At 40.9% G+C, this 22,619-nt stretch overlaps 1 protein-coding gene across 1 annotated transcript in view; it reads right to left on the bottom strand.

The window, feature by feature from the left end:
- LOC306865524 (ephrin type-A receptor 5-like) overlaps positions 1-22,619 on the bottom strand; it is an 83,367-nt gene that overhangs the window by 46,047 nt on the left and 14,701 nt on the right. Inside the window, exon 3 of the mRNA XM_079410185.1 lies at positions 21,577-22,240. Within this exon, the coding sequence (XP_079266311.1) occupies positions 21,577-22,240 (664 nt within the window). The remainder of the gene's footprint in view (positions 1-21,576; positions 22,241-22,619) is intronic.

Here is a 22,619-nt window from a genome sequence, read left to right as displayed (position 1 = left end):
TATAAGAGGTTTGGTGTCAGTTATGATGAATAGGATTTGAGAGTTACAGTATGGTGGAAGGCAATTACTTATTTATTTTTTTAGCATGTTCCTCAATTAAAGTTACTAAAGTAGCATATTAGTGAGTGAGACTGTGATTTTGTCATTTTAGGAGCTTTTGATTTTTTTTCAGTGAAAGAACAGTCTGAACATGTTGCTAAACTTCTCCAAATGGTTCTGAATGGCATATGGGTAAGTAAACAATAACTTAAGTTATTTTTTTAGTTTTTTTTAGGTGAACTGTTCCTTTAAAAACAATGGTATGTATGATCTTCACCCGTTCACTCATCAAACACCACACTCACCAGCCTCTTACACAGCAACATTCCCAGAAAGCATGAAAACCACAATTAACAGTGTTACACCCACAAGTGGGACAGATGGATTCAGTATATTTGCAATGCTTCTCCATTCAGGACAGGTGCTTATGCACGGCAGACACCCTGTCAGCGCAAAATACATTTAGATAATGTATTGCCATGGAGAGAGAGAGATAGATTATCAATGGCCTCGGCAGTCCAAAGTGCACACAAAGACATTAATTAAAGCCTCCCTGGTGTGCATTAAGAGGCAGACAGCAGAGGTGCGCGGTGAATTCAACCCAACTCTGAGCCACGGCGAGAACAAGCCAAGCTGAAAGAGGTGGCTAATGCAGAATAATATGATATATAATATCATTCAGCATTTAAGTATTATTAATGGGCTGTATTCAGCACTTCTGTAATATTTTATTCTTTTCCCTGAAGTCCACTTTAGTGCAACAAAACAGTTGTAGTTTTACTACTTTGCCTTAAAAGTCAACATGAAATCAAAAGTAAGCCTATTTACTTTTTAATACGCATTCCATCTTATTGTAAAAGATTTATCACTTCATTCCAAAGAAAAATTTTATAACCTGCTTGGCCTCTTTTCTTTTTGGCTTGACGTCACCACCTGGCTCCATTCTGGTGTGTATCACTAATATATATATATATATATAAATTATATAAAATATAAATTATCTCTTATGATTGTTCCATTCACACCAGCAATGATTCCTATAAAGATAACTATAACAATAACTAGTGTCCAAAAAGTTGAGTGTATTCTAATCGGTTGTCAGTGTTTTTATTGTTCATACGCTGATAAAAAAAAAAAATTCATCCTGAACCATTAAGTTCATTCGCATTGTTATTGTTATAGTTGTGATGTGGACTTCCCTATTCTCAGGAATTAGATTGATTTTATAACTTTATAGTTATTATATATTATAATTATTCCTGTGCTCAATTCTCTCTTCATCTGTTGCCAAATCTCGTGAACTAAAGCAGGGTAAAATTCTGTTATGACTTTCTCTTCTGCATGAGCAACATATCCATCTTTTTCAGGGTGGCAGTGCTGTGGCCTCCAGACGAGATTTGCTCAGCTGTAGCCGCCTGTCTGAGGCCGTAAATAGATCATCTTTGCCCCATTGGCAGCGTTTAGGCCAGACCATCCTCACATGAGCTAAATGGATTGCTTGTTTTAGGTTAATATGGTGAAAAATTGTGTTTCAAAAAAGAAAGATATGCATACAGGTTTGGAGTGAAATGAGGGTGACCAAATGACAGAATTTTCATTTTTAGGTAACTATCGCTTTAAAATCAGTCAGACTTGGTCTCCTGTTGTTGCTAACAGGTGCTAACAGGAATTGACTCTAAATTACATACAACTCTAAGTGACCTTGCAATTAGCATTAACCTGCGTCCTGCTGGAAAACACTAAAAGATTCTAAAGCTCACAGTCTTATTATATATCTAAATGGCCATGAAAGGGCAAACACAGAGTGGATACAGTTTTCCAACAGCATGAGCATAGTGAGATCATCTGTTATTCATACAATATATGACATTTGTATGAAACTATATGCATTGAAAAGCACTATGCAAATAAATTTGAATCTATGAGTACTGAGTCACTGGGTATTGTGAAAAAATAAAATTATATATATATATATATATATATATATATATATATATATATATATACAGTCATGGTCAGAATTATTGGCACCCTTGGTAAATATAATCAAAGAAGGCTGTGAAAATTAATCTGCATTGTTAATCCTTTTGATCGTTTATTTGAAAAATTCACAAAAATTGAACCTTTCATTGGATAATAAGAATTTAAAATGGGGGGAAATATCATTATGAAATAAATGTTTTTTTCTCTAAAACACATTGGCCACAATTAATGGCATCCTTTTATTCAGTAATTTTTGAAACCTCTATTTACCAATTTAGCAGTTCTAAATTTTCTCCTATAATGCCTGATGAGGTTTAGGATGATATAGACACACGTCCTCTTCCAGGCAGTTTAGGAACATTTTCTGTTGATTGGAAATTCTTAATTAATGCCCTGATGGTGGAAATTTTTCTTAAAGCCACTTCACTAATTTGTGAAGCTCAATTATCTTTTACTGCACATCAGAAATATATTCTTTGGTTTTTCTCATTGTGATGGATGATTAAGGGAATTTGGGCTTTGTTTTCCCTCCTATTTACATTTCTGTGAAACAGGAAGCCATGGCTGGATAATTTCATGTTCATAATCACCCTGGAGTGCTCAAAATTGTGAATATGAATGGGAATATTCTTCAGAGATATTTTATTCATAAGAATTTCTAGGGGTACCGATAAGTGTGTCCAACATGTATTTGAGAAAAAACATTTATTTCATAATGAGATTTTCCCTCATATTCAATGGTTTTAGTTCAATGAAAGGTTATATATGTACGCACACACGCATATCAGCTCAGTGTGAAAAGGTCTTCATTTAAACCTTCTGTCATCTGACCATGATCCATTTAGATGCGAAGACAAGCTGACAGATTCAGATCACGACACAGCAAAATACATTTTTCTACTCTTCACTCAACTCCACATAGCATAATCCCTGCAAACGACACGTGGCATTATGATCTAAAAGCCCATGTTAATGGGAACCAGACGAGTTTTGATTAAATAAAGCATTGGTGCTGGGCTGCACTAATGGAGCTTGTAGGAACCTTTGATTGCATTACACACAGAGCTGGTGTGCATTCGATCGGACACACGTGTCTTTATTAAATGAACAACTCAGGCGACAAGATTATTCAACAGTATATCTGCATAATGAAGTCACAAGACAAGTATATATCTGTTCTGACATGCTCAACTCATACCAGTACAGAACGGATATTTAAAAATATCAAAAAATTCATTTTTCATGAAATTGTTTTGTGAACCGTGCAGATACCTCCTTGAAGATTAGAAAGAAAATGCATTCTGTTTACAAAAGTGCTTGAAGCTATAATCCAATAGCTCCAAAAGGATGGATTTGGAAGTTTTATTTTATGTATTTATTTATTCGAATCTCTGAATATCTTGTCATGCAACATTAGACTAGGAAACACAATGCTGAAATCTTTCATAACACGACCAAGGGGCTTTTTTTTTTTTGGCTGATTTCATTGTACTTATTGATTTAGCATGCTGTAGATATCTAGCACTGAAAGCATTTGGATGTATTTGTATTGATTTGTAAACTGACTAGAATCATTTTTTTTTTATCTATTTTGTTATTATTATGTTTTTTAGTACAACATAACTTCATGGATATGTTGTTTTTTTTTCTCCATTTTTTGGCAAGCCTGTTAACAACAGTGAGAAAACAACAAAGCAGAAATTAAAGCATTCCCAGATGAAACTCGGGATAACAGAAACATTATACGGTTGATTATATAACATCAGAATTAAAAGAATGAAACTGGGTCATAGACAGGCATTAGTGAAGTGACATACTGCCAAGTATGGTGACCCATACCAGGAATTCGTGCTCTGCATTTAACCCATCCAACGTGCACACACACAGCAGTGAACACACACACACACAGCAGTGAACACACACACACCGTGAACACACACCCGGAGCAGTGGGCAGCCATTTATGCTGCAGCGCCCGGGGAGCAGTTGCGGGTTCGGTGCCTTGCTCAAGGGCACCTCAGTCGTGGTATTGAGGGTGGAGAGAGCGCTGGACATTCACTCCCCCCACCTACAATCCCTGCCGGCCCAAGACTCGAACCCACAACATTTGGATTACGAGTCCGACTCTCTAACCATTAGGCCACGACTTATATAAGCATCGCCATTTTATAATTAGACATGAGGAACGCAATGTAAGGCTTAGATAACATTATCACTTTTTAATGGATGTGCTTTTCTCTATGATTGCAGTCAGAGTCTTGGCATGTTTTTTGTAAAAAAAAATAAATAAAATAAATAAATAAAATAAAAATATTTATATTTATATTTATAATAGTTTATAATATTTTCTAAATGTATAAGTTTTACCAGCCTTGAAAGAGGCAGCAAAAACCTAAATTCCGATATAATTTCTTTCATGCTGTACCGAATGGCCATTGAGAGTCTGTTTTATGATGAGCTCTCCTGATATGACCCAGACCCACACACACCACTCACACACACACACACACACACACACACACACACACACACACATCTGATAGCCAGCCGCTCTGTTTATCACCTCTCAATGGTTCAGTCTTTTGTGAGACCTGCTCACAACCTCGATTCATCACTGTCACCAGGCTCTTTCAATGCTGACACACACACACACACACACATACATACACACGCATGCACGCACGATCTTATCGCTCTTCAGCTTGGTGGTAACTCAATCATCACCTCATGTCTCTCCAACACAAGAGAGCTGAAGATGTCACAGCAATTCTGTGTTTTGCCTGTGAAACGAGAAAAATGACTTCATTGTTGTCAGTCAGTCGCTTATTAACTGAGATGACAATGACAGCAGAAACGTTAGCTATTTTATTTTCATGTCAGAGAACTTTGTTCAAATTTCCATTTCAAATACAGCTGTCAATCAATTAAACATTTGAATTAAATTAAGCATATTACGTTAATACTGTATCTGTATTTGTATTGTTACTTACTTTTTATTTATGTATGTATGTATTATATAAAAATATAAAATAATAATGAATTTAATGTGTTCAATTGACTACTCTATGTAAACCAGCAGCAAAACAAAACTTCCACCATGTTCATTCATTCATTCATTTGTTAATTCGTTGAAAAATAAATAAAGAAATACATCCATCCATGCATGCATACATACATACATACATACATAAACAGACAGGCAGACAAATAAATAAATAGACTAAACACTGAATAAGGCACAATAACAGTAAATTAAAACATGATGATATATAAATATGTTTTTTTGGAATAGATTGTTTTTATTTTAATATCACTGATATTATTAATATATTATATTTTTTATATAGTTCTATTATTATTATTATTATTATTATTGTTGTTGTTGTTGTTGTTCTTGCTATTATTTTTGCATTTTTAGAAACAACATCACACCACATCTAACCCAAACAACAACCCACCAAACAACGACAGATGCTAAATATTATCCCTTCAAGCAAAACGCTGGCCATGAAATGTGGAAATCGCTCTGGTGCACTTTGGCCTTGACTTGAATGTGATGTGATTTGGACATGCTCGACTGCAGGGTCTCATTGACGATGCAGGGATGATCACTGCTCACTCTGGAGGGAGTCCAGCCAAAGTCATCATGCGCTGCGCACAAGGCTAATAGGTCATTAATATGCAGCAAACAGTGCTGGGCCTGGCAATTAACGAGCTGCAAGGATCTCAATATGTGCACCTTTAATAGAGAGACATTCTGAGACAAGATCTGTTGATTAATAAGCTTTTATATTTACCAGAGTAAAAAAAGTGTTTCTAACAAGCTTTGATAGCAGATATGTCCAATAATTGAAACTGTGATGCTCGCTATATTTCGGTTAACGAAAACTAATTGGCTGGAGAACATTATGATGAAAGCAGTTTATAAATGCCCTGACAAATAGATTTGAATAATAAGAAGTGAGTATTTGACATCCATTTAATAAATGACACATTGAGTTAAATGTTAGAATAGAATAGTCTGTTGCTTAATTGTATGTACTTTAAGGTGGTGGCGATCGACGATAGAATAGTGTTTCAACAATAGTCAGTCAGAGATCGCCTGTGGCTGATGCCACTGATGATAGCAAGACGATTATTATTATTATCAGGCTAGTAATGCTATATAATTAATATTTGTTCCATTATATGGATGTGAGTCTAACATTTTTTTTTTATGTTACTGCTTGTTTAAGAACATTGAGTGAACATTCAAAACTAACGTTCTCATTTGTAAAATGATAAAATATAATGTTCCCTTAACATTTGTATAGCTAAAACAAAAACTTTGTTTAAATCATAAATAAATATATACTCCTCGCCCTCCGCGCTGCCGCTGCCCAACGAGTGCCGCTGCCAGATCCCCGTGCACAAGCCACTCAGCTGATGCCTAAGATGACGGCCCATGACGATGTGGAAAATTACCTCCAGATGTTCGAGGCCATCGCAGTTCGGGAAGATTGGCCGCGAGAGGACTGGGCGCGGATTTTAGCCCCTCTCTTGACTGGAGAAGCGCAACGCATGTATTTCGCGATGACCCCAGACCAGAGTGAATCTTATGACGAATTACGGAGAGAAGTCCTTGCCCGAGTTGGTCTCTCACCAGTCTGTGCGGCGCAGCTCTTCCAGGATTGGGAGTATAAATCAACGCTTCCCGCCCGCGCTCAAGCCGCCGATCTCACGCTGCTGGCCCATCACTGGTTGCTCGCTGGGGGTCCCACCGCACGCCAAGTCGCCGAACGGGTCGTCATCGATAAACTGCTGAGGGCTCTCCCACGCCCACATCGGCTGGCAGCTGGCATGAGGAATCCGCTCACCACTGAAGAGCTCGTTGAGGCCATCGAGTTGGCGGAGGCCACCCAACATCGAGAGGCTGGAGAGCGAGTGCCACCGTTTCCTCGGAGGGTGGTCCAGGAGCGGCACACGCCGGAGGGCACCATGCGACCGGTAAGCAGGCCGGCGGCTCCCGGGCCCCAGGATGAACCCATGCCTACCGAGGCCCCCCGGTCACCCAATAGGGCCTGCCTGGCCGGCTGAGCAGTCCGCCGCGAACCACCCCGGGCGGCACCACGGACCAAAGTAAAGGTGAACGGACGGCCGTTCCTAGCCCTCCTCGACTCTGGCAGCGCCGTGAGCCTTGTCCAGCCCTCCGTCCTACCCCCGCGGACTGAGTCAAAGGCTACCCTAGCCATCACCTGTGTTCACGGAGACACACGTCAGGTCCCCGTCCGGCGAGTGAACATCTCTGCGGCCCAGGGGGGCTGGCCAGTAGAAGTTGGTATTGTGAAGGACCTGCCCGTGCCCGTCCTCCTGGGAAGGGACTGGCCCGGCTTAGACCAGCTGCTCGCAGCCGCCGCCCAGCCAGCCGGGAGCCGCCACCATCAGAGACGGAGACGCAGTGCCCGCGGCCGCCCCGTGCTGCTAACGACGGACAGCGCTAAAGACGGTGAGTCCCCCTCCCACAGTTCTAATTTCTATTTTGATGTCTTCCAGCAAGTGACGGGAGGGGGCGCTTTCGCAAAAGAGCAGCTCGGGGACGACCGCCTAAAACACTACTGGGTACAAGTGAGGGTACTCGAGGGAGAAGAGGTGCAACCGGGCCCCCACCCAGTCCCTCATTTCGTGGTTCAGAATGGCCTGCTGTACTGTGTTGCCCAGCGGAGGGGGGAGGAAAGAAAGCTGCTGGTGGTGCCGCGGTCCAAGACTGCAGTGGTGCTGGAACTAGCACACACACACCCGATGGCCGGACATCTGGGAGCCCAAAACACCACCCAGCGCATACGGGATCGTTTTCACTGGCCGGGCCTGGAGGCCGATGTGAAAAGATTTTGTCAAGCCTGCCCGAACTGTCAGCGAACCGCGCCACAGACACCTCCCCCCAGTCCGCTGATTCCGCTGCCCATCATCGAGGTGCCCTTCGAGCGCATCGGGATGGATCTCATAGGGCCGCTGCCAAAGTCCGCTTGGGGGCACGAACACATACTGGTGATAGTCGACTATGCCACCCGATACCCCGAGGCCATTCCCCTCCGCAAGGCCACATCCAAGGCCATTGCTCAGGAGCTGTTCCTGCTCAGCAGCCGAGTCGGCATCCCAGCGGAGATACTGACCGACCAGGGCACGCCGTTCATGTCCCGGCTAATGGCGGACCTCTGTCGCCTCCTCAAAGTGAAACAAATCAGGACCTCTGTCTATCACCCCCAAACCGACGGCTTAGTGGAATGGTTTAACCAAACGCTCAAGCGGATGCTCTGACGCGTAGCGGCCGAAGACAAACGTGACTGGGACAAAATGCTGCCATATGTGCTCTTTGGAATCCGGGAAGTACCCCAGGCTTCCACCGGCTTCGCGCCTTTCGAGCTCTTATTTGGCCGCCAACCGAGGGGTCTTTTGGATGTGGCAAAGGAAGCCTGGGAGCAGCAACCGGCCGCGCACCGTTCAACTATTGAGCATGTCCGAGACATGAGGGAGAGGATCGACAGAGTGATGCCGTTGGTACGGGAACATCTCGTAAAAGCTCAACAGGCCCAACTACGCCATTACAACCGGGCCGCCCAGCCACGGGAGTTCCAGACGGGTGACCACGTAATGGTTCTGGTCCCAACGTCCACCTGCAAGTTCTTGGCCTCGTGGCAGTGGCCCTATACGGTGACCGAAAGAATTGGACCCGTCACCTATCGAGTCCGCCAGCCCGGCCGCAGGAAGGAAGACCAGCTATATCATGTCAACCTCTTGAAGCGCTGGGTGGGAACTGGAGCCCAGGTCTCTGCCCTTGCCACCTCGGACCCCGTGGTTGTCGACGTCAACCCCCACCTCTCGGCGGCCCAGAAGAAGGAGCTACAATGTCTGGTCAGTCAGTTCTCCGATGTGTTCTCCCCCCTGTCCGGACGGACCAACGTCATTCAGCACGATGTCAGAGTACCAGCAGGAATCGTTGTCAAGCAGCGGCCCTATCGTGTCCCGGAGGCTCGGCGACACGCCATCGAGGAAGGTATACAGGAGATGCTGAGGTTAGGGGTAATCGAACCGTCTCGCAGCCCATGGTCCAGCCCCATCGTCATGGTACCGAAGCCTGATGGCACCCTCCGTTTCTGTAACGACTACCGCCGTCTGAATGAGGTCTCCGAATTCGACAGCTACCCCATGCCTCGAGTGGATGAGCTGATAGAACGTCTGGGGAGAGCCCGGTATATTTCAACTTTGGATCGCACCAAGGGATACTGGCAGGTGCCACTGACAGAGGACGCCAAAGCTAAGACCGCCTTCTCGACCCTTAGCGGCCACTGGCAGTACCGGGTTCTTCCCTTCGGCCTTCACGGGGCCCCAGCGACCTTCCAACGCCTGATGGACGTCCTGCTGCGGCCCCACCAGACCTATGCCGCTGCCTATATAGACGACGTTGTCATCCACTCAGAGAGCTGGGAGGAACATCTGGAGCGCCTACGGAGGGTGCTAACGGAGCTACGACGGGCTGGACTGACCGCCAACCCCCGGAAGTGCCATCTTGCCCTGTTCGAAGCCAAGTACCTGGGCTTCCAGGTGGGTCGGGGCTTTGTCAGACCTCAGGAAAAGAAAGTGACGGCCATCCTCTCAGCTCCGCGACCCACCACCAAGACTCAGGTACGAGCTTTTTTGGGGTTGGCGGGATATTATCGCTGTTTTATCCCTAACTTCTCCTCCTTAGCGGCCCCCCTGACAGACCTGACCCGGAAGGGACAGCCGGAAAAGGTCTCATGGAGCCCCGAGGTGGCCCAGGCGTTTCAACAGATAAAAACAGCGCTCACCTCAGAGCCCGTATTATGGGCCCCGGATTTCGGCTGTCCCTTCCTCCTACAGACAGATGCGTCTGACACCGGATTGGGAGCAGTCCTCTCCCAAGTAGTGGACGGTGAGGAACATCCGGTGGTCTACATCAGTCGAAAGCTGACCCCAGCAGAGCGTCGCTACGCCACAGTCGAACGGGAAGCGTTGGCCGTCAAGTGGGCGGTCCTGGAGCTCAGGTACTATCTCCTCGGACGCAAATTCACCCTCATCACTGACCACGCTCCCCTACAGTGGATGGCATGGGCTAAGGATACCAACGCAAGAGTGACTCGATGGTTCCTGGCGCTCCAGGACTTCCACTTCATCGTACGACATCGGGCGGGGTCGGCCAACGCCAACGCGGACGGACTCTCCCGGGTCTGGGCAGCTTTCGCAGGTCTGTCAGGGTTCACCTCCCATCCACCCCTAATTTCCCCTTTGTCTCGCAGGACCAGGACAACGCTTAGTTGGGAGTGTGACGCGTGTCCCGAGCGCTCGTCAGCGTCGCCCTGGAAACAAAGGAGAAACACCTGTGCACCATCACCGGCGGGCCGGCCACACCTGAGATCAATTAACCTCCGGCCTCAAAAGCCGCTGTGAGACACACTACGGAGAGAGATCTCCTGACGGCTCCACAACTAATGCCTTGCAATCTTCTCTTTCCCAGAAAGCAGCGTGTGACCGGCCTGCCCAACCACGAGTGCATCACCACAAGGGATCACGCTTGGGGACCACACGAGGAGACACAGAAAAGCACCGCACGGAGCACGTCACTTTGCACCAGCACATCTTGTAAATAAAGCCACCCTCCGGGGACTTGTTTCACTGACTCTATCTTGTCGTGTGTTCCTTCACCCCGTTACAATATATATATATATATATATATATATATATATATATATATATATATATATATGTATATGGTAACACTATTTTACGGTTACACCTATTAGTTGCTTATTAGCATGCATATTACTAGAATATTAGCCTTGTATTAGTGCTAAATAAGCACATATATATGCCTTAATAAAGTGTTACCATATATATATATATATATATATATATATATATATATATATATATATATATATACATACATACACACACACACACACACACACACACACACATATATATATAGATATAGATATATACATGCATATACATACATACATTATATATATATATATATATATATATATATATATATATATATATATATATACATACATATGCATGTATAACTGAAGAGGAACATTACCAAAACTGAATTGATCAGAACTGTTATTGACTATTTGGACTAATTGGAATCTGAGCCAGAATCACTACATTCCTTAAGATTTCCATCTCTAGCTGAAATCTATGCTAACATCAATGTGTCAAACAAAAACCAGTCAAAAAACATAAACTTGCTTTTGCAACAATGCATTTTAAAACAGAAACAGACAGCGAAGTAAAGCATAACAATGGTACCCCAGACGGCTATTGAGCACCACCAATAAACATCCTTTTCCTGTGTTTAACGTCCTGTGAGTAAACGCCACTATAAACCAATACATTCAAATCACAATATGCAAACATGTGATTGGCGGCTGCTAGTGTTGGTCTTTGTGCTCGGCTATTGTGGAGGCCAAACTTGTGTATTTTTCCTCAATGCTGTGTTTGAATAGAGGGCCGGACTGAAGCTGATTTATGGCATAGCAAATCTGCTATCTAAATTCCATTATGTCAATGACATCGAGTTGGACGCCTGCTAATACTCACAGCATGTCATCTGCTATAGGCAGGCCTGAAAACACATCAGAAATGTCATTGTTGGGTTTTGTCATTCATTGTGAGATATGAAAAGCGCTTAGATGGGATGTAATGCTACACTATTTACTACACAAAAATGGGAAAAATCAATTAGATTCTCTCCATTTTTGGTACAAACTGGTTCAAACGAAATCCTGCCAAAATCCACCAAAATTATAGATCATTAAATAATCAGTCTGAGGGTTGCATTCCATTAAACTCAGACATCCAGAATTGACAGCTTCTTTCTGAATATATGACAACAAGGGAGCATCCTTAGATCTTATACTTATAGTTTAGAAACTTCAAATTATGAAAATCTCAAAAACAGGTGTTTGAAATTACACTACACTGCAGTTTAGTTGACTGTTTAAGCAAATAACATGGATTAATAAATCAAAGTTCCCACATTTACATGACAGTAAAACCTGTTTAGCAGATAAAGGCATGAAAACACGGTAAATGATTTCCTCTGAAACAAATGCTAGCATTGCTGTTTGTTTATATGTAATCTTCTGATGAATATCCCATATCTGACTTGAATGAAACGCAGGATAAGGATCATGTATGTTGACATCTACAGTGTTTAGACAGTAAACGCTAAAATATCAATGGTTAACCAATGTTTTGATGATTCAACAGCTTTTGATTCAGGTTTTCATTTTTCGTTTTGATAAAATACCCCAAAACATATTCAAAAGCAGTGATTAGCATTCAGAAACTGTAGCGTGCTGCTTGTAAAAGGAATAAAGGAATTGTGTGCAGGTGCTGCAGGTATTGAAAGGGAATATAATAGGGACAACAAATTGACATAATTATGCATAATTGCAACATTTCCGTCATTTTATCTAGTTCAGTTATTCTCAAATGGTGGGTCGCCACCCCAAAAAACAGGTTGGAGATCTATTCTGACAGCAGGACGAGAGAGAGAGAGCGAGAGAGAGAGAGAGAGAGAGAGATAAATACAATAAAACTGTGCTAAAAACAAATACTAACATGCAGCTAATTTTACAATACATAATTATGCAAAGTGAGGAAAGCCAATAAAGTCAGTCTTGGATTGGCATTGGCACAAATTAATTTGTCGCTTGATATTAAAGCAAATGCTTAAAAAGTTTTTGCCCCTGTGTTTGTTCGATGCATTCTCTGAATCAGCACTTTTGTAAATTTCATGATCATAATTCTGCATATTGCATTAAAATTAGCCATATAAATGGTTCAAAGTATAATGAATTAAACAAATTAAAAGTTAAAAATCTAAATGATGGTTGAGTCATAAAGCAAGTTAATAAACATTAAAGTAAATAAATAACTAAATAAATGAATAACTAACTAAATAAATAAATATTGTATTTTAATAAAATAAAAAAATGTATAAAAATATTATGTTAAATAAATAAATATTATAATTTAATCTAATAAAGCAAATGTATAAAAAATATTATGTTAAATAATAATGATAATAATAATAATAAATATCCTGGTGATGTTACTGAATTTTACATTTAGTAATCTATCTATCTATCTATCTATCTATCTATCTATCTATCTATCTATCTATCTATCTATCTATCTATCTATCTATCTGTATGTATATATATATATATATATATATATATATATATATATATATAACAAAAGTCATTGAAACATGTAGGGGTATGTAAACAGAGATAGCTTCTCAGCGTGTTTGAATAAGGCAAAACATGTGCTTGATTTGCATTTGACTGCAACTCCAAAATAACCTCCAAAGACCTTGCATTTCTTTAGTGTCAATGCAGACCTAGTTTGCTCAAGAACAACCTACATACCACACTTCAGTCTGCTCAGATCAATGTTCACCCACACATAATCACATCAGAAATGCTTATCCCACACACAACTGCCATCTAAAAATAATATGAATCAAACCAGGGACATGTTAGACACGTCTGACCTGTGAAAAACCTGCAACCGTGAAACTCGGCGTCGACTAACATGATTGTGAAGTAACTGCAGAATGGTGGTGTGCAGGAGGAAATGCTGAATTAAACACGACCCGGGTGGCTTCTCGCGCAGCAGCGAGTGTGGACGGCTCAGGCTGTGTCATTTTCACTTGTATGTGTGAAGCTGGGCTTCTTTCTCCAGCGGGGCCCACAGACGGGGTGAGAAGACTTTCTGGATGAAGCTGTCATTTCCTGACTCTCAAGAAGAGCCGACGTACCACTTTCAGAGAGACATCTCTGCACTGCAGTCTGCAGCAGTGGGTGAAATCACAGGTAGAACGGCTTACAAATGAGCCCATAAAAAAATCCTATTAAATTCTCATACTGAAGGCACAGGAAAATGTAGTCAATCACTATAAAATTACCATCCTACTGAAGAAGCAAGCCGTTTATGAACAGTGCATTGAAATAAATCAATCACTAATTCGGTTTCTATACTTCTATGATATTACATGCCATAAATGATTGTGAAATTGTCAGCTGATATGAAAAATACGAAGAATAATTCATCCAAAATAGAAAATCCTGTTATGATTTACTGCCATGAGGTCATTTAAAACATGTGACTTGCTTTCCTCCATAAAACACAAAAGACTTTTAGCAGAATGTTCATGCTGCTCTTTTCCATTTGACAAAACATATACATATAAAATGACCTAAGGCTGTCAAGCTCTAAAAAGGATAAAAAAAATAGATAAATAAAGAGATAAAAAGCCTTGTCTACTAAATATTGTTATATTCATATTCTCTGAATACGTTTTGAAGAATATTCACACTACAGAACATTCACACTGCATACAAGGACAGTTTATATTGATTATGACTTTCAAGTTAAAATACTTAATGCATATTGACATATAATCAGATTCGCAATATGGCTTATTGTGATTATCAAAACACAAAGACTGTGATATAATTCAACACATGCACTGCATGTTAAACTAAATGTTTAATTAAAATGAGTTAAAAAAATAAAATAAAAGTAATGTTAAACATTTGAAAATGAAGTGAATAAGTGAATATGATTTAATTTTAAAGTTGTACTATAAAATAGTTATTAACGCTATTAAATTTTCAAGCAGTATTATTACAACAGTAGCCTAATATGTATTTGATAAAATGTATTATTATTATGTAACTTTTTTTAAATAATCACAATACAGTTCACAATAATCATATTTATTTTATTGCGATATTGAATAAATCATAAAAGAATGTGGCCTACGATAAGTGGAAAATGATTTTATTAAAGGTAAAAGTATTTAATTTAATTTAATTTACAGTCATATTTTATTCTAAACTCTAATCTCTCTCTCTCTCTCTCTCTCTCTCTCTATATATATATATATATATATATATATATATATAAGCTATTCCTCCTGTAATAAAATCTGTAATAACTTATTAATAATTTTCTTATTGTCAGACACACAGTGGAAATAACACCCTCCACATTTCTCTAAATCTAAGATGGCGCCGCAGATGGCAGCTACTGTGCGTTGGTCTTCAGTGTTTGTAGTGTTTTTGTTTGTTTTTCCTGTTTTCTGTTACTCAAATACGATCAGTTTTACCAGGGATGACCTGCTGAACATTCGGCAGAACACACCACAAAATATTTTACCGGATTTTGACTACTCGGACGTTTTTGCTGGACATTGTAATTGGCGGAGCCGTAGCTCTGGTCAAACGCTTCAGGACGCGCAGACGGGGGAAGCGAGCCGGCGCGCTCGTGAAGGTTCGCCAGCGTGGATTTCGAATGCCGTTGCCTAGCATCCATCTGGCGAATCTCCGCTCTCTACCCAACAAAACGGACAAACTCCTTCTGCTCTCCCGGACAAACAAGGATTTTTCTAACTCTGCTGCTCTGTGTTTCATGGAAACCTGGCTAAATGGCGACATTGGGAATCAACGGGGAAATCGTGCGGCGGCGGGACGTGCTTTTACATCAATGAAAGGTGGTGTACAGATGTAACTATGTTAAAGAAGATGTGCTGTTCAGATCTAGAAACGCTCTTCATTAACTGCAAGCCGTTCTATTCGCCGCGGGAGTTCTGCTCGTTCATTCTCGTGAGTGTCTACATTCCACCGCAAGCGCACGTGAGCACAGCTTTACAGAAACTCGCTGATCTGATCACAGAGAGTGAGCAACAACATCCGGACTCTGTTTTAATCATTCTCGGGGACTTTAATAAAGCAAATCTCTCCCGCGAACTGCCAAAATACAGACAGCACATCACATGTCCCACAAGAGACAGTAATATACTGGATCACTGTTACACAACAATAAAGGACGCATATCACTCGGTTCCACGAGCAGCTTTAGGACTCGCTGATCACTGTTTGGTTCATCTTATTCCATCCTACAGGCAGAAACTTAAATCTGCAAAACCTGTATTAAGAACTATTAAAAGATGGACTAATGAAACAGAGCGGGATCTACAAGCCTGTTTCTCTCTCACTGATTGGACTGTTTTTGAAATGCTGCCAACTATCTGGACGAGCTCACAGAGACTGTAACATCATATATCAGTTTCTGTGAGGATATGTGCATTCCTACCAGGACTCATTTAACCTACAACAATGACAAACCATGGTTCACTGCAAAACTCAGACAGCTCCATCAGGGCAAAGAAGATGCTTACACTAATGGGGATAAAGTCATTTATAAACAGGCCAGATACACACTGGAATAGGAGATCAGAGTGGCAAAGAGGAATTATTCTGACAAGCTCAGGAAAAAATGATCTTCCAGTGATCCAGCTTCAGTGTGGAAAGGTATGAAAGATACCACCAGTTACAAGTCACCATCCCCCAGTGCTCTGGAGAATCAACAACTGGCAGACAATTTGAATGACTTTTACTGTAGGTTTGAAAAAACAACCCACACCCGCCATGAACACCTCTCACACAACCAGGTGGCCCCCATCTTCACACAGATCTTCAACAGATCACTGGAGCTGTGCAAAGTCCGCTCATGCTTCAAACGCTCCACCATCATCCCCGTCCCAAAGAAATCCAAAATTACTGGACTTAATGACTTATTCACCACACTTGCTTAATTTATTTGTATCAATTTTTTTTATTTAAAATTTGCACATATCAGACCTTTACACACATAATTGTCTATATTATATATTGTGTTTTTTGCTGTTTTAGTACATTGCCTATTTGGATATTTGTATTATTCTTTATTATCTGTGTCCTGTCCTGTTGCTGTCTTTCTGTAGCACTGTGGAGCTTCTGTCACTAAAACAAATTCCTCGTATGTGTAAACATACTTGGCCTATAAAGCTCATTCTGATTCTGATTCTGAAAACCAAGCCAGTTCTTGTCTCCCGATGCTGTTAGCATGATGTGCTCTCCAAAATATCTTCGTCTTTGGTACATTTCCACAGTAACTCAGTCCCTTGGTATGCAGAGAGTGACCGGATCGAGTTTGACATCTGCAGCAGTAACGGCTGACAGGAATGAAAATAGAGGGAGATCAGGAGATCCAGCTCTTTCAGAAAGCTTCCGGCCTGGAGAGCCGACTCAATCCCACAGAGAGCCGAACGCCGTCCCATCCACAATCCTGTACTTCACTCACACCTCCACAGGCCTGGCAGGACAGTCATTGCCAATTAGTTTGTTATGTCCACTGCTGTTCATTTGTATGAGACATTTATTTAATTTTATATTTAATTTTGCTGCAAATTATATGAATTCTCAGTTCAGCCCTGTGTGATATGGCTACATCGAGACAGCAGATTCCTTTCCCTTCCATCTCCACTGCTTTATTAATCTTTTGTCTGACATGCACTGAGGATTTTAAGAGGACGTGGAAATATTACATTACATCAAGACTCTGGATTTAATCTAAACACTGTGTTGGTCTATATTTATCAGAATCTATTGGAATTGAATTAATATTATTTAAGTTCAAACATTGTGTGTTTTATTTTTCTAGATTTTTACATTAATCAGAAAACAGTGGTATAGAGTCTATACTATAGACACACCAGTCAGATGAAATGAACTGCTCATAGTCTGAGAGCAAAAATACAAAGATGTAACCCGCTGCTTAACTAGCATAGTATGATGCACTGTTGAATAAACAACTAATAGATAGTCAAGACACTTTGCTGCACATCTGACATTCAAATCTGTTGGTTATAACTGTTGTTAATGATGTCAAGCAGGTGGTGGAATGATAACTTCTGCTAATGAATCAGCTCAAGATCAAATTTAGGTCAGATTATTGCTGTAAATATCAGCGTTGCCATTTTTGTTGTTATTTTGCTTTATTTGCACAGGTTTCTGACAATGTAAACAAGATTTCACGCAACAAGTCAAAAGTCTGGCTATGTGAGACAAAATGTGTCATACATTTATAAAGGCAAAAGGATGCTTGACTCTATAATAGTCACATACTGTAGACATTATACTATGAGTGCAAAGGCATGTTCTCGACATGAACAATAAATAGGCTTTAACTACAAAGTTGTAAAAAATGTTCTAAACTTAAAGGTGGGGTATGTATTTTTTCAAAAACGCTTTAGAAAACTTAGTCAGGGCCAAGTACCAAAACAAACTTGTAGCCAATCAGCAGTAAGGGGCGTGTCTACTCGTGATGCATTGGAGAGAACTCTCAGTGCACAGGACGAACATTAGCTGAGCCGAGCGATGGCAGAAAGATAGTCTATACTGGACGCGACAAAGCGGCCGTTGAAAATCATTTGAAATTTGTGTCAATATGTCATAAATAGAATGCGGCAGCAGTTTACTGTCAGGATCCAGTGTCGACAGCATCACTGATTATAATGAGTTCTATAGTATTTTGTTGCTCCGCCCCGCAGCGCAAGTAGGGCCCATGTAAATATCAGATCAGCTTTCCAGCGCTGGAGAGAACTCAAGGAGCGGGAAGGCCTGCGATCGGGCGCCGAGGTTGGTTTGTTTGTTCTCGATAGGTGAGTAAAATTGGGTTGCGTACGTTTGTGTGGGGCGGAGCTATCAAAATAGGGGCGAAACCCTTCTGGGGTAGGGGTGTGTTTGTTTTGGTGATTTGAAATATCAACATTGGCTACCAGAAATCACTTACCCCACCTTTAAAGGTGCAGTCTCATTTAACACTGTTGGCGAATATTTTGTGCAGGCAAAATCCAGTCGTTTAAGTTGGAAACCACATTATTTGCACAAAATTTCCCTTCACAGGTTTGAAAATGATTGTAACACTTTTGACAACAGACAATCAACCTTTTTTGTCCTCAAAATTTCACTAATGTGACCATAACCTAAGAAAAGAGCAGACACTACAACATTAAAGATAATGGCATAGAGGAACGATATAACTGGAATCATTTTCAGAGCGTTTTCAGATCGTCCATTGATGTGAAGGCTAACATAGTTATCACTACACTTAGTGTGAACGGGTCTTTCCTGCTGGGTAATTGCATAAGCTGTCGTAGTTTAACTCATAAAATCTATTCTATTCTAATTGCAAGAGGTACAAATTCTCATCGAGGCCATCAACTTCTACATTATTTCTATTCTAGTCTGATAAAATGTCCTATTTATTTGACAAACTGAATGAATTCAGCATGTCTCCCTAAAGAGCAGCCAGACAGCCCCTTTCCTCTTTATCTCAGGTGACTGTCATGTTTACATTAATTTTATAATTGTCTGCATGAAACATTTGAATAGAAACAGTGGATGTACCCACACCCACAGCTCCGGTGCTCATTGTACCATTTTGCCCACTGAATTGCAGCCCGTCCTCCAGACAAAAGCCCTGAAAGCATTTCCGACACTTTGTCGCCTGGTCTGCTTGGAAACCTGGCCAACTGCACAAACCAACTCCCTGTAAAGCTTACATTGCACAGGCACCGGACATTCCCTCAGGACAGCTCAATGGAAATTAATTCACACAGAAATATCACACTGCGCTCAAAAAGAACCCTTATCGCAAAGCGCCAACTTTGGCAGCAGACAAAGGAAGCAATCTGAGGAGAGGAGGAGGAGGATGAAGGCACCGTTTCATTCACAGGACACACTGTCCTCCTCCACTGCTGGAGCGTGGACCCCTCGATCACTTCCTGTCTCCTCTATCCAAACTATCATTATATCCTCTGGGCTCCAGTGGTGTGGATGGGGGTTGGGTAAAGCCATCAAAACTAAAGACAGAGAAAACTGCACCTCATTTATGACTGGTAGCATAATGATTAAAAAGGAAACAAATTGAAAATTAAAATGTTGCTACTATTTAACCATGTTGTTCTAAATCTGAAAAAGTAAGAAGAATCTTATGTTGCTCTTTTCGATATAACAACAATTCATAGTGCTCATGCAAGCTCGTGTAAAGTATTTAGAATAGCACTAGATCTGAGGGCTACAAGAGCATCGGTTTGCACAGCATCTAAAGAATGTAAGAGAACTGCCACTAAAGAGAAAAGAAATGGACAAGCTAATAGTGTCAAATTGTTAAGTCAGTTGTTTGATTTTGCGGTTGTGGTAATTTTATGTATATTACTTGCTTTCATTGAATTTCCTTGCTCTTTCTGCCATTATATAAGTCATATAATGGATATTGTAGAGATACTGACATCAGTCATTAATAAATCCCATCAACGATGTACAGTGTTTACTAATAACCACTATAGCAACCCTATAACAACTATTTATTTGAAGCCACTCGGCATCAACAAACCAAATTAAGACTTTAACATTTTTGAATGATTATTTTATTATTTTTCATTGTAAAGTTCTACTATTAACAAGTCTTATAAGTATAGATTTTTTTTTTTACGCTAGTCTCAAAGTAAGCCTTTTCCTAAAAAAAGGATTTTTAACCATAATTGTTTGATAAATTATTTGATAAAATTACATGCATTTTATTATAAAATTACAATTATTTGATAAACTTTGTAAATATATTTCCAAATTAAAAACACATTTGGTGTTGCAGTACCTCATTTATTCATTTACTTTTTTTTGCCAATTCAATTTTCCTGGTTTTATATAATGCTGTTATTTATTTATCCATCCATTCATTCATTGATTGATTGATTCATTCATTCATTCATTCATTCATTCATTCATTCATTCATTCATTCATGTACAGTATTTCTTTCTTTCTTTCTTTCTTTGATGGACTGCAATACATCAGTCAAATTTGAGTTTTCTTTGTCATTAGAGTCTGGCAGCAATAATTTTGCATAGACACAAAGAATGGCAATAATTTATATAGAAAAAATGTTTACTGAGAGACTAATACAAACTGAACCATTATGGTTTGATTTTGGTGGAGTTTCCTGGAACAAATTGAGCCCACCTACAGTATCTAAAACAACATTTTCCTGTCAAATCTTGAATACATTTCCTTTCAGAAGTTAATATTTGCGAGGCACAAACATTTTGCACACACTTCACATTACTTTCAGACTCTCTGAATGCAAGTGTGTTGCAGCGTAAATGGTGTTATTTAAAACAATAAACTCTACAATATCTGGCATGAAGTGGGCTGCCATCCAGTTAGATTCATTGTATTGCTTAACTCAGAGAATCATCTGCCTGTCATTCTTATACTTTCTGACAGCTGTTACACTACCAAGCCACTCCTACCATGATTAACGCTGCCTCTCAGCACTGAGTCACGTAAATCCTTCTAACCATCTTGAGAAAGTATCTTAAATACCCGCGAGTGCTCTAAGTACCTTAAATATGCACACAGCCATTATAAACATCTCAAATATAAACTCCGTCTGCCATAATACATGAGAAATGCAAACCGTAAAATTACTAGATTGTGAAATGAATGTCACAGTCTGCCCACACCACACAAAGAGGTCAGGTTCTCATCAGCGTGTGTGACATTCAGAGACGCAGTTCAAGGGGATACGTCACACACGTGCGGCATTGGCAGCGCTTGCATTTGCATAATAATGAAGATGTTCACCAACCTTGACAGGAGCCATTAACTTCCTCATGGCCCGCCTGGCACATGCACCTCCCAATGGGCACCAGCCACTCCCCCTCCGCGCTGCAATGCATTCTGGGAAGTTCATCAGCCACCGAGTTGTTGACACAGGTCCCTGACACCTCCAGAAGCTGGGAGGAATCTGCCCCAGTTATAGTATCCGGGAAGAGGGCCAAATTCCTGACAACAAAAGGACACATTTTGTAGAAGACACGGACGGACACGAGCGCGATACACGCGCCTAGGTCTTGGAAAGCCAGGTAGAAGCCTTTCTTTGTCAACGGACCCAGATCCCGAACTTCCGTGTTCAGCTTCAAGACTCTGTCTCCGAGATCAAGCTCCGTGAAGCTCTCGTCAGCCGCGATGGTGTCGATCTTCGTGTATTGGTTTTCCCGAATATTCCTCCTTTCCTCGTCGTTGGTTTCGTAATAGTAGACATTGAAAGTCTCCTTGCATGTGCCCAGACCGCCGGGGAGACTGTTGCAGTCCCGTAGAGTGAACTTGAGCTCCACGAACACTCGCTGGGCACCTTGGTTTAATATGAGGTTCGTCTGCAACCAGTTATTCTGGTTGTGCTCCATCACCTTACACACCTGGTACGTGTGGATGGGCGCGTAGTTCTCGTCCACCTCTCCAATTTCTTCCCACTAAAGAACAAGGAGAGAAAAAGCAGATCAAAAAGAGTTCATTTTTCATTCATTTTTGGGGATTTTTATGCCTTTTGTTTGAGAGGATAGTTCAAGGCCGCATTCACACTGCAGTTCTTGATGACCAATTCAGATTTTTTGATTATATCAGATTTTTTTCTGATTACCTGCTTATTTATTCTTTTAAAAGTGACCCCTATCTGATATCTGCATTTGCACTATACACTTGGCAAAACAACCCAGGGTGGACGTATTGACAGGTTGCCAGGTCTGGGAAATAAAACCAGCCCCATTGCTATTCAAAACTGATCACATTTTTTATGGTTTTCCCTCCAGTGGGGGTCCCTCTACATATAAATAGCAGGGTTAGATCACTTTA

Source organism: Barbus barbus (genome assembly GCF_936440315.1).
Source record: "Barbus barbus genome assembly, chromosome: 47".
NCBI classification, from domain to species: Eukaryota; Metazoa; Chordata; class Actinopteri; order Cypriniformes; family Cyprinidae; genus Barbus; species Barbus barbus.
Note: the sequence above shows the minus strand (reverse complement) of the source record. Positions and strands in the feature narration are given on the sequence as shown.